This window comes from Phaethon aethereus (genome assembly GCF_964289735.1).
Source record: "Phaethon aethereus genome assembly, chromosome: Z".
NCBI lineage: Eukaryota > Metazoa > Chordata > Aves > Phaethontiformes > Phaethontidae > Phaethon > Phaethon aethereus.
The window spans coordinates 88,872,376-88,886,491 of NC_138577.1; the positions used below are offsets into that span (position 1 = coordinate 88,872,376).

Below are 14,116 nucleotides of genomic sequence, written 5' to 3' on the forward strand. Positions count from 1 at the left end.
TCTGTAACACCAACAGTCATTTTCACAGCACTTCTACAATAGAGTACTTCACTGCAGAAGAAAAGTTAAACTTTAAGGATAGACTTAAAATGTTACAAGCAGATTTCATACAAAAGTATTTATAGTATTTAAAGGACTTTTAAGAAAACACATACTCAGATATTAAGCGTGGTTAGCCCATAAGCTATGTCAGTTTGAAATCAGGTCTAGTAAATTCCTCCAGCTGCACACAAAGTGTATGTAGAAACAGCATTATGAAGACTAGGATCAGAGTATCTATTGATGCGTGATTTGGAATTATTATGTTACTGGATCATTAAAAGTAGCTAATAAATTTGGTACAGGTGACAAAATGCAAGTTAGTTATTATCAGATACATTATTAAGAAGTTTTATTGCTCATCTCTGAATGAATGAAGAAAAGTTAGTGGTGGTTTGCAGCAGAACACTGAAAAGTGTAACTGACATTGTGGGGTTTGTTTTGCTTCAGAAAGCAAGAAAAACAATCTGGAAATAAGGAGGAAAAGTCTGGGAGTAGAGCAAAAGAAACATATCAGTATAATTTCCCAACAAAACCTAATATGAGTTCTTTATCAGGGAGGCCAAAAAAGGAGATCACAATGCAATTGCAATAGAAACCTGAATTTCTACAGTACGTTTGTTTCCAGAAAGCCCAATACCGCCTATTGCCCAGAGAAGAAAATTTCAAAGGGCTCAGATAATCCTCCTGCAATAACCCATATGTCAAGATGGTTGTGCTTTTTTGCTCTTCAGAAAAGCAGGTTTCTCAAGCCATGGATTTCAGGTGGCTTCTCTGAGAAGCCAGACCTGCACAGCGTGACGGCTGAAACCAAATCAATGCAGTCAGTAGGCAATGCCACTTCAGCAATTAATCACATTGCTCCTGCAGGCAGAAGCTTTGGTACATTTAGACTTTCTCCAGCGAGTTAAAACTCCTAGAAATCATTCATGTCTTGTAAAAGACAAAGAACAGCCACCAAAGCTGCAGATGATCTTCCTGCATTTTGTTTGTGGCCAGCCAAACTCCATGGGAAAGGCTTTCAGCCCCATGGCTGCTCTCAGGTCAGGTCTGTGTGTGTCACATTTCCTACAAGCAGCAGGAAACCACCACACCAAAACCCCAACACGCAGCAGCTCCTGAGCTACTCGGCATCCTTGTTCTGGTCTCACCGTGTGTTCTGTCCATTACAGGGGGCTCTGCCTTCTCTGTAGACTTAAAAGTGCAGCCATAGCACGACATTTGGGATTGAGGGCAGCCTCCCTAACTGTCCTTCTCCAGCTCCTTGCAGGCACTCTTGACATTTTTTGCCCATGTACTTGGCTGCCGGTGAAGCAGCAGCTAGTACAGCTGGGTACATCTGCCTCCCCACCAAGTACCCTGGATGCTGCAGTTCTCAGTGTACTGAGGAACACCAAAAAGGTGAAATACAAGGTTATTGATGAGTGTGTTTCTAAAAGCACAAGGTGTCAAAAAAAAAGGCAAAAAAAAAAAGCCAGAACAGCCTTTAAGAGCCTAATCCTGGAACAGAGAAAAGGACAGACGTATTGCTGCACATTTTCTTTCTATCTATCTATCCATCCATCCTTTCACGTGGCAGTATGGCACACGCAAATGTTGTTTTATCTAAGAACTGATTTGCATGATCACAGCAGAAGGGTTTGAGGGCCTAATTATAAATTCAGATCACACATGAATATGTATTTGGAACATTGCTATTGTTTGAGTGACTGCATTGCATAAAGGAGTTATCTCGGTGTTTATCACTTCACACTGCAGCCAAACTCAAAATGATCCCTCCTTTCCCTAAGAACACTAAATTTTAAAGTTATTTAACTGTCAGTTGTTCAGTTAAGTTAGTAGAATGCAAACAAACTGAGAGAGAAAGAAAGATAAATTCTAGACATCCAGGACAATATTCAGCTGGCCTGCAGTATTAGGGATGTATTTTTCCTTGCAAAGGTGCATTTGTGCAGTATTAAAACAATTCTCAAGAGTTTTATAGCTACAAATTTTTTTTTTTTTAAATATAAAACATACCGAGCAAAAGTATTGGGGAGAGAGAAATATACATCTGTGTTTTTGTTAAACTCTAAGGTTAGGAAAACTATCTAAATTAATGCAATTGCCCACTGTACTTCATGACACCATTTTGAAAAAAGCTCAGAAGTTTAGTAGATGTCCAATCCAGCAATTCTTGGGAAATACAGAGAATGAGATGAACATGCATGACCCACATAAATAAATAAAATTCTCAGAAGCAAGCCATTGTCTCATGTTTGTGTAACAGGAAATGTAAGAAGCATATAAAATCTTTCATATCTGAAGTAGTGAAAAGTTCTACCTTGAAATTTGTTAGATCTTGTTCCATTACGCCTTCAGCATAAGTCAACATATTAAAACAAATTACAGTTGGGGAATGTTTATTTTTCCCCTTTACAGTAATAGCAGCTGAATATGTGACTTCCCAGGCAGTCAAATCCATAAACAACTCTCCGTTCCCCAACTCAGTGATGTTTGTGCCTTTGTACAGTACTTTGCATTCTCAAGCTGAGCTCTGCAACAGTAAAAAATACAGGCCTGTTTCAATCTGCGCAAACTTACAATTTTTTCCAGTGTGACAGCAGACCTTCTACAAGTGTGGATTTTGTAGAGGCTATACATAGTTAAAAAATGAGGGGAGCAAGATTTTTACCTCATATTGTTGGATTTTATAGAAGCTGAAATTTAAACTCATGTTTCCTGAGCACTTTTTACTGAGTCGGTGGTAGAGATAGGCGTTTTGTTGGTTTTTTTCTACAGGGCATGTAATACAACTTTGGGCTGTACAATTGTCTTGTTCAAGGAGTTCGTCACTGACCACAGTAAAAGTAACTTCATGGTCTTGTGAAGAGAAAAAACACAGTACTATTTTTTTTCCTAATACAGAATATTCACAGTTGACAGTTACTTAGCTGGTTTCTCTGGCCTGTTGTTATTTGCCTGTTCTCCTAGGTGCTAGAAAGTATTTAATGTTTAGTGCTGAACAAAGTATAGGCTACCGCTCAGGAAGAACCATTTCTGCTTAATGCATTAACAAGGGCAGGAAGCTGCTTACTGTGCTGTCGTCAGGCTGGTGATGATGGCTCTCCCACCACTAAAGTAGGAGGCACAAATATCAAGACCATACGCCAAGGATACGAACTATAGGCTGTACGAACTTCTCCAGGCTTTTAATAGCAGCAAGCTAAAAAAAGTTACAGCCAGTCTTGACAGTCACGAGTCTGGCTTTTGAAACATTCCCTTTTAATATTTGCAGCTACTGATAGTTCAAGACTATGTGACAGCAGGCTGTGAAGGAAACCACAATCGATCTAAATTCAACAAAAAAAAAAAAAAAAAAGCTTTTTAGGGAAGGTATTTTGCATTGCGGTGGGTGGGAGAACAAAAGTGTGGGAGACAAGGAGGGATTCTTGCTATTCAGAGAGGTTTCTGCTCACCTCCACAGAGTAGAAACAGCCTACTGAGCTTCGTTTTCCTCTTGAAAATGACAGTGGCAGGCTCGTGGCTCTTGCCTGCTTTCCAGAGATCACCACGCATGGCTGGTCGCAGAGGTGTGCATCCCACATGCCCCAGCTCGGCATCCTGCTTTCTTTAAGCCCGATACAACTGGTTCCAAAACCAAGTGTATGTTCAATGCACTCCCACTGCACACCTTGGAAGTGCTGTTTCTTCTCTGTCATCTGTGATCGTATGCGCCATCATAAGACTTTGGTGGACAGACAGTAATTTTAAGAAACTTTAAACCAGGAAACAGGCAGCTGTCGTGACTCTTGTCAACAGCCTGAAAATCCTAATGGTAACATGAACAGATTAGAATAATTGCTTTTTGTTTTTTATTTTGATGTACATAAAGGCAAAATAACATCATGTCTTAAGAACCACTGTCATGATTCATCCAATTAAGCAGTCAGCAGCAGAATTACCAAGACATAAATAGAGTCTGTTATACATATTTATAAACATGACCTGTCCCTGGTGATCACAAGCTTTTCTTGATGGGAATGTTTACTGAAGCCTGCAGTCAAGAGAACACACTGCTGTAATTAAGATTAGAGAAAAAAAAATATTTAAAAAAGTATAAACTGACACCACACATGAAGTTCCAAGTGGATTTGGGTCTCAACTGCAAAACAAAGTATATCAGAGGAATACAGGCATTTTAAGTCTCTGAACGTTTTACAATATCTGGGAGAGAAGAAAAGTTTGCTGCTACTTAGCCACAAAGATTTTGTGCCAAGAAAACCCTGGCATTAACTGCCAATGCAGTTAATATTGTACTTCTCTGTGGGCCAAGGGGGAAATACAGAAAAGTACTCTCCATTGCGAATAGTGCTGAATTTTCAGTGAGGAAGAAAACAAAAGCAAAATTCAAGGGTTTTCTTTTCAAACAAAGTGTATTTTCATGGTGGAACCCATGTCAACAAGAAAATAACCTACTTTTTTTCAAGAAAAAGCAAAACTAAAGATAAACTTGCAGTTGATGCAACAAAAAAAATAAAACCAGACACAAATAAGTGAAAAAGCCCAAACCACATATGCTCCCGGAAGATGGACTGATTAAGTTGCATGAATGGAAGATTTTTCATTTAAGATCATCCATACTAGGCACTTGCTGACAATTTCTCATTTAGTTCCAGAGTTCTAACATCTCCATTAGCTTTGGCATTCTCTATAAGCACCTACAGAGAAAAATAAACAATGAAAAACTGAGTATTTAATATATTACTGTTAGTATTTTACTGGCAATCTCAAATGCATTTTAATTTCTGCTATGCAGTTTCCCTAAAAGATTAAGTACCCATAAGCCCAGGTAGGAAATATTCAACATTACATTCAACATCAGCTTGCTTAAAACATCAGGCACTTAAAAACCCCCATCCTGTAGTGACTTGCTAAGCCTGTAGTCGCTTGCAATGCACTGCAACAGCATCATTTGTCAGTTGAGGCTGAGAGAGTTTGACAAGTAAGTTACCTGCTGGCAGTGAAACAAGCAGAGCTAGATGAGACCTATCTCCCTGCCGACACACACTTGTCTCCTAATAGTACATTTGTATAAATCTAAATTTGACAAACAGGAGCATTCTCTGCAGCTACTTAAACAAAAGTGCCACGGTATACTTTTGCCTCCTCCATTTAAATTTACCCTTCCTTGATTTATTGTCCACACCTCCTATTTGCAGCTTTTCTACTAGTTAAAAAAAACTTCCATGACAGCCTAATGTTCACAGATGTTCATGAGCTTCTGGCATTTCTCTGGAAATCCAATCCCATTATACATATTAAAAAGGAAAACCATTAAGTAGAATCAAGGAAACTTTTACTCTAGCCATTATTGTTATTGTACTCATTGGTAGGGAGTACAGATGACTTTGCAGAAGCAAGTGCGATGAAACATACCAAGATTATCCGAATTCATTAACTGTAGCTTTTTTTATGAACCTATGTATCTGTGTATGGATTTTTGTCAACGCTGAGCCTACTTGATGTGTTGTACCTCCAAACATAGAGGTAACATACTCTGTTACAGATTCAAAGTTTCACCAGGGAACAAGCTGTTTATCTGGGCAAAAGAGCTTATCATGCCAGTGGCAGCAGTGAGGAGATTATTAGGAGACTGTATTCAGAGTCTGAATAGCAAAGTGATCCCAATTACAAGCCAAAATGAACCACCCTGCTTTGCATCACAGGAAAGAGCTGTGTGGATTTGTGAGTTTGACCAAATCCATTTGTGAAGTACTGTCAACAGAAACTAATGTACCATTTACTATGTACTGAAAATAATGTACCATTACAGACATAATAAAAGTCTTGAGTACAGAAAGTACAGCACGCTGCTGTTCAGATCCTTTGGGTCAAGGATACCACACCATTCCAGCCAGGCTAGAGGGAATTAACATTTTTAGTGCATTAGTATGTTCTGGTAAAACTCTCATAAAATGGTTGTCATGTCTACTGTAACTAGTAGAATTCTTGCCAATTTGGATTAGAGAGAGACTTTACAGTTTGTTTTCCATTAGTATTGCATGGAGGAATGGAAGACCTTCAAACAAACTGGATGCAATTTCAAAAATTGAGGTACATTTTGTCGGTATAGAATCCTCAAACATTGCAACTTCTAGAGCAGGTGAGCCAGCACCTCTGTAGCCTCTGTCTACCCCACTTCCAAGTTGCAAGCACAATATTCAACATATATTTATTCAATCTATTGATTGAATTTCTGTATTAAATGGACTGTCTTACATCTATTAATTCATAATCATCTTTGGCATACAGATGTTGCAGGAGGTACCAGCGTGCCACTGACACTATGGTTTCTGGATTCCCCGGTTGATAAACCACTCTTTCCAACATTCGACGAGTCTCCCTAGAAGCATAACCAAAACATAATCCAAAATCAAATGCAGCTGATTACGTAGCATGTAACATACCCGTATCCAGAGTATGCAACAATGATCCAGAGTAACATAAGGGAAGGCCCTTATTTCTGCAGCAGGCAAGAAAGTAAGGGAACAGCGTTGCACATTCCTTTGTTTCCTACATAGGTGCATCCAGAATGCTAAGGAATACTGCCACCATTGTTATGCTTAATATATTACACTCAAGTTAGTGCTTTAACTAGCAAGTAACCCAAATTAGGTGGACGTAGCGAATTTTATGAGTGCTACAATAACATGATAATCATCATGCTGTCTGAACTCAGCACAATCTCTGATTTCAGTATGTGATCTTCTGAACCAAAACAGGAGAATACCTGCTGTGCAAGAGCTATGAAATACATCTTTTTGAAGATATTGCGCCTGAGAGAAGCAGGTACTACAACAAATCTTAATAATCCCAACAGAATTTAATGTTTTACACAAATATATTTAATCCAGTCACTCACAAAAGGTACTGCAGTTCCTGCAAACACAGAAGCAAGATGTGAAATTGCAGAAGAGAAGGAAATTGGAATAGAGTATTATACAGGGTCTAAAATTCTGTTTGGCTGATACTACCTTCCAACATCACCAGCTTACGCCTAACCAAGACATTTCCAAATTCACCATGTCATTAGAAGTCTGGTAAAAACTGGCAATTAATTTTAAGGATGTCATATTCATTCACTGGTACTCAATCAGCTTTGGGTCTTGTTTTAAGAATTCTGCTTTCTATACCAGTGTAATTTTCCAGTACATTGTGATTTAACAGGCAGTTGAGAGGTTACATCTGTTTTTTGTTTGCTATTTGTACTTAAGATTACTTTCTTGTTTCAGGATTTTAAGACACTAGGCAAATTAATTAGATCTTGTGATATACCTTAGTGTTCATATAAGTTAATATCTGAAATTGTAGTAAGACTGATTTTAATTGACTAAATAAGTTTGAAGGCCAATTTTGTTGTAATCGACAACCACTACAATCACATTAGGCTGCCTGTCACCTTCGTAAAAGCCCACAGAGAAAGTAAAACAGTTTGTTAGAATTATCTATAAAACCAGGTGAAATTATGAACAGAAACATCAAGAATATTCCAATTTTCCACAGTTTAAGCAAAAATACTGTAAAAGACAAACTAGACTTAATGAACAAACTCACAAAGTAGGAGGCTTCCAAGCCCCTCTCCCCCAAACCTTCATCCCCTTCCTCAAAAAGCCACAATGAGCATCTGTTTTTTTGCAAATGAACACAAACTTTGACTGTGAGCCCATTTAGGATCAAAATGAATCCCAGAAGTAGATAGGGTAATGATATTTGTTTCCACTGTGCTATTTAATAAAACCTTTGAGAATGTATAGTCTTCCTGATTAATTTATTCCTGTAACATACCATTAAAATAAAAGTTTCCTACAGCTGTTTTTCTTTGGTATGAAGGTCATATATGGCTTTTGTTGAGAAAAGGAGGAAAATTCTGCTGCTTCCTGCTACTAACCCCTTCCCCCCCTCTCCCTTTTAACTGCCATACTCCTTCAATAATTAATTCCTGTTTTTAATTTTCTTTTTGTTCTTGGAGTTACAATTTGGGGATAATGACTGCTCGTACTTTTAGACAGTGTGTTCCCTTTAAACGTAAAAGACCATGCATACCTTGCTCCCATTTTGCGATTATACTGTAGCAGTGCTTGTAGAAGAGCTGCCAGGGGGCAAGAAGAAAGTTTCAAAGCTTCAGTTGTTGCCTCTTGAACCAAGGATGGCCAGTGCTCATTTGACACATTAGCCTATGATAAAAGAAAAGAAAGAAAAAGAAAAAAAGAAAGTAAGAAAACAGAAAGAAAGAAAAAGAAAAAAACCCAAAAAGATAAAAAGAATAAAAGGAAAGGGCTTTATAGTGTATAGTGAAAATCAGTTTTTGTTTGCTGCATTCTAGAGAGCAGGTTTAATACAAGCTGTTCTGATTTATATAAAATTAGAAAGACATTTCTTAAAAAACCCTAAAACTCTCAACCAAACAGTGGTTAGAAGAGCCTGGAAAAGTCACGTTAAGTATTCTAGGACCAGCCTTGCCACCATTCTACTTGCTCGTTTATGCAAAGAATCTTTTTATTTTTTCCATAGATGTTTTAGTAATGCTTGTTTTAATCACAAACACTTGTTTGCTCTTCAGCTTGTAAATTTTCATCCCATCTATTCTGGAATTCATCCGCAAAAGTGACATCATATTTTACCACAAGTAAAAAACTATTGAGCCAATCCCTGTATCTTCTGGCTTAAGATATCCATTGTGTCTGGATAGCATTCAAACTACCGTACTTGAAAGGGTGCTCAAATTTTCATTTGGACAGATAATTGGGAGGCAAGCAATTTTCAAACAGAGCTTTCTTGGATCTGAGCAAGGTTTTCACCAGGCTTTTGCGCATTTCATTAAGTCAGTACAGATTAGAGGCCGAACAGAAATCCACTGATCAGCTGCTCTGCTCATGCAAAAAGTAGACATGAGATAATCAAATTCATACTAATTACGTTTTTAAACAAAGTCTTGTATATTCTTAGGTAATTCAGGCCAGCATTTGAAGAAGTAATATCAATTAAGTTAGAAGGTACTTTGCAGCCTGTGGAGACATTTAGGGAGCAGACCACTACAAAATGGACAGAAGAATCACGGGAGGAAAAATCCCATCACTTGACAAATTCTGCCTTTTGAAGCATATGGCTTGTCTACACTGAGGGGGATTCTCTTCCCCACCAGCAGCAACAGCTTTGCAGCTCTATCCTTGGTAAAACTGCCTCCCTTTTCTTATATAAGCACTCAGGATATCTGCGGTTCCTTTGCCTGGTTTTGATTACGGCTGTTAGCTCCATCATCTGTTAAAATACATGAAAAAGCATTAGCCAAGATCACAGCAGTATCTACCTTTTACACCAGGCTTTAAAGAAGTCTGGTAGTGCAATTCAATTTTCTAGAGTGACAACGTTGAAAGAGAATAGACATTCACCAAGATTTTGAGTTATGTTCACCTGGCCCCTTGGTACAAGGAGTAGAATAATTTTCTTTATACCATGAGGTACACTTTCCTTACATTGTCTTTATACTTCAAGGCAAGGCACCACATCTAGAAACGACCATACAGCATAAAGTTACTTGAAACTTGACTGAAGGCTCCAGGCCTGAGTGCAGGAAAAACATTTATTAAGGCAATTGTCTGAACAAGAGGACAGAGACTTGAACGTCACGTCCATTTGGATCAGACTGAATCTGCTATTAGAGAAATAAGCCTCATTGAACAAGTTAGCCTCTTTAGGTACAGTGGTTCTATGTGATTATTTCACAGTAACCTTTCTTACAAAGAGACATTCTAAGAACAGCCACCAAGCCTTGCAGTCTCATTTTTATTCTCTAGTTATTCATAAAATGCAAAGTCATTTAAACAGGGGCTTCATTTAAAAACTGCAGAAGGTCTACATCCCATGAGCTCCTGTTAAATCATGCATAATTTTGATTATCCTACCATGCAGGTTTCCAGTGCAAGCATAGCTAGCCTGAGCAGACTGGATAACTTCCCACTCCAGCTGCCCTGCTGTGATGCCAACTGCAGACTCTTTCTGTAACACATCTCTGCTCCAATCATCATTCTTTGAGACTGATATATGTTTCCCAGCCACTGAAAATAAACATCCAACAAAATCAGTTACAGAGCCACCAAAACACACATCCATTAGGTAATATAATTTAGTCCAATCTATGAGAGTACCACAGCATACTATTACCTAAAACACCACCACCCACCCAGCCCTCATTCCAACAACATACTGTGTACCACCCTGCAGGAAAATGTAGTCTGCTGCAGAGCTGGCAGAACACCTCACTACTGTACATTATTCTGGAGTTCCTTTAAGCACCCATGGACAACTGTGCCACAGCTGCCTTAATCTGGAGATTGCTCACAGGTAACACAACTGGCTTTGTGAAAGTCATCCTTCAAACTAGAAGAGCACTGTGTGGTGCCTCATTTGTCTCTAAAAGTTTTGTAGAGATGAAAAGATAATTTTACCTCTGGAATAAAGGCTTTTCCAGCCCATCTGAGTAGTGCCAGGAACATGAAAGGCATTACAATGTGAGCTAATGAGATAATGGGTTGGGCTACACAGTTTCTGACCCAGCAGGTTCATGCTGGAGGTGCTAGATGGGGCTAAGGAAGTAGGCACTAGGATTTGTGCAGTTTCATGCTCCTGCTGCCTGCTCCACCAGCACAAGATGTCCTGGATTTGCTCATGAAAAGAAGAATGATTCTAACTCCTCCCTCTTTAATTCTGTAGTCATGTCACATTTTTTTGAAGCAGAGGCAGCCACAAGTTTGCAAATTCCCGACATGTACATGATATGCATCAAGATGCATAGGCCACACTTAGAAATATTCTTTGCTGGATCACCCAGCAAACAAAGCAATTTCTTATTAAAAAAAAAATTCCCTTGCTTTTAAGCAAAGGTCCTTAGATTTCGCCAGCTAAAGACTGCCTGGTGTAAGAAAAGGCAAAATTCTTAACCCTTTCTGATGCATAGAAATTATTTATCATTAAGAAGAGACACACTAGAAAGTATTTATTAGCATGAGTGAGATTCTGCACTCTTGACAACAAGCTGCAGCACTGCTTTCTGAAGTAAAACATTCATTCATGTGCATTAAGAAAAGCTTTCCTTGACCTCAGTTCTTTGCAGCTGAAGATATCTAGCACTCAACATGTGAAGAAGAGAATCCTCATGCAAAAGAACAATGGCAGCTCTGCCAGATCAGCTTTTTCCTCTATTTCCCTGGTAAGCCACAGCACAAAAAGTAGAACAGTTATTAGGTCAGGAGTTTAGCAGCACTCCTAAATCTTGCAAAACAACCTTTTAGACAAAAGCCAAAAACTTAAGCAAAAAGCAAAGTCAATGGCCCCTCTAAATTAGTAAAAATGTAAGGCATCATGATGGATACTTCTGAGTAAAACATTTATCAAACTCTTAGGAAGTCTAGAGACAGAAAACATAAAAGCATAGATCTATCCATTAGGAACAGATGTGGCAGCCAGGCTTTTTCAGAATGCTATCTGAGCCCTGAAAGATATTTTCTTTAACTGAAGACTGAAAAGAGCTTCCTCAGAGGTACGTTATCTGTGGCCTGGATTAAAAAAAAAAAATAATACAACAACTCTTCCCCGCCCCAAACCACATATACTTCCAGTTCACTTCTCCCTGCTTGTAAGCAAGATGACACTTGGCTATGCAATGGATGCTTGAAGGCTGTATATAAGCCCTAATTCAATTTTCAAAATATATTAATAAAATAGAGGATACAATCATGTCTTGCATGCCCCCATATTTTGTAAATCCAATATGAATGAGTTCTGCAGTTAGGAAAGATGGAGTCTCACAAGCCAAAGAAAAATGCGTCAAAAAAAGCACCTTTCCACAAATGATACTCGTATGTTCCAGAAGGGAGAAGGATCTGCAGCCTTCTAACAAGTGAGCTAATGATCTGTACAGCAGCCTTGCACTGATTTTCTAAGACTGAAATCTACTTCAGTGAATCTTAAGCACAAACAGGGCTTTATTTGTTCAACAGGCAGAGGAAGCACCATAAGTCCTGCAACTACATAAAGGACTCGAAAAGTTCATGGACTTTTTCTAAACAATGTGCTGCTAACAACATTGGTATAGGAAGAGCGTAACTGTAACTAGCAGCAAAGGTTAGGAAATAAATAAATAAATACGTTGCATCACCAGAAAGATCTCTTGGCATGTGTGAGACAAACTTCTCAGATTGTCTCACAGAAGCAACACATGAAGTGAGTTATAGCACCTTCGTATTAACTAAAAATGGTCTCTCGTGATGCCATGGAAGGGAGCGAGTCAACACTGTTACTGGCAGTGATTTCTCTTCCCTGCAGATTCAACTCACTCAAAAGAATGGTGACATCTAATGTCAGGAGATTGCAGAGTAAGAGACTTATTCAGGTTTTCAGACCGTGAATATGGAATTGCATATTACTACATTAGGCAACCATTTACTTCCATCTATTTTATGGGTTATGAAATACTTTACTGGTTTCTGCTCACATGTCAAGTCACAGGTCCACAAAGACACAGGTGCCAGGGGTTTATCTCAAGTTTTTAATTCCCCTGCCTCTATGTTTGCTTGTTTTTTATGAGCAGTCCCTATTATTTCAACTATTAAAGAAAGTTAACATCATGTCACAACTTTACAATGAACTGAATATAAGCTGTTTTTCCTGTCACTGGCTGTCAGTGGACAAATAAAAGCAAACAGTAAAACAAACTCTCACCCGCTTATAAAGCAGCACATCAAAGTCAAGGAGAGGATCCAGACTTACTTGCCAGGCTGCAACTGAAGTTGAAGTGGTCATGACTGCCTTGTGAAGCTCCTCCAGGACAGTGTCTGGAAGTTCTTTGTGAGACTGCAGCAGCTGCTTACACTGAACTTGTCTCAAAAGCAAAAACAGAGCTGGATGCTCAGGGCAGCTTTTTAAGCCCTAAAATGAAAGCAAGGCTCAACATGGCATCACAATTATAATTTCCAAATATCAAAATATACTTTGATTTTTTCATTTCGGTCTTTACAGAAATCAGCATTGAAAGCATTCTCAGGATGCTTGCAACATGGTATTCTCCTCCTACTCTGCACAAAGGAGCGTTCCAGGAATTTACACATGAAAATAGATAGCATTTTTTCTGTTGTCAAAACACGTCTGAAGTCTATAATAAATTTTGTATATGTCCTATCCTTAGAGGTTTCTGAAAGATAGATAGGTAAACGGCAGACCTCTAGTTCTCCTTCGATTTCATAATCATTACAACTTTTGGGCTAACGGAGGCAAAAAACTGTCCTGTGGCTAAAAGTGACCTTGAGTATGTTCCAAGCAATTTCTGTTCTCTGAGCCAAGGTGTTTTATTCTCACTGGAACAGAAGCACTTTACTAAGTGTTTTCTGTTCAACAACAGCAGATACCTATACAGTACTTTTCGGAACAAACTCACACAAAAAGACAAAGACAAAACACTAGCCATCTGTTGCTTTATCCTTCTCAGGTGAAGCATGTGAAGCTTCTGCAAGTCACATTGCATTTAATTTTACCTGTTCAAATCACAACACTTCCAAGAATTGTAACTCAAACCAGTTCTCTTCTAAGAAACACTTGTACTTTTCACACATTTTTTTAAAAACAAAACACGTCTGTGAGTCCTTAACAAGCTGCTGCTTTGCGAAGAATGCATGGACAAGCAGAGAATTCCTGAAACACAATAAAAAGCTGCTACTATTTGCTGCAATTTTCCCGCATTAACAAGTGTGGAATCACGTTGCCTGTCTCAAATTGAACGACTGCAGTTATACTGCTTTTTGAGAATCCTGGGGTCCAAAACTGTCAATGAGAGTTTGTGGTACCATAGAGTATTACTCTTGTTTCTTCACAAGTTGCAGGCACTGACTGTCCTCTCCCCAATCTATTTAACTAACAACAACCTAACAAACCCCGCCTTCCCCCATGCCCAAATACCACCTTCTATGTCTAGAAATCTCCAATTCTTGTAGGACAGGTGAGTAGACATGCTGGTCAGAAAAGAAAAAACACCTCCTCACCAAGC

The 14,116-nt window shown here is 38.7% G+C and overlaps 1 protein-coding gene across 1 annotated transcript in view; it reads right to left on the minus strand.

Moving 5' to 3' along the window:
* Positions 1–3,939: 3,939 nt before the first annotated feature.
* SKIC3 (SKI3 subunit of superkiller complex) overlaps positions 3,940–14,116 on the minus strand; it is a gene marked incomplete at its 5' end in the record, with an annotated part of 48,717 nt that continues 38,540 nt past the window's right edge. The window contains 5 exons of the mRNA XM_082013815.1: positions 3,940–4,739; positions 6,301–6,424; positions 8,125–8,255; positions 9,984–10,136; positions 12,847–13,005. Coding sequence (XP_081869941.1) covers positions 4,662–4,739; positions 6,301–6,424; positions 8,125–8,255; positions 9,984–10,136; positions 12,847–13,005 — 645 coding nt within the window. The 3' untranslated portion in view covers positions 3,940–4,661. The remainder of the gene's footprint in view (positions 4,740–6,300; positions 6,425–8,124; positions 8,256–9,983; positions 10,137–12,846; positions 13,006–14,116) is intronic.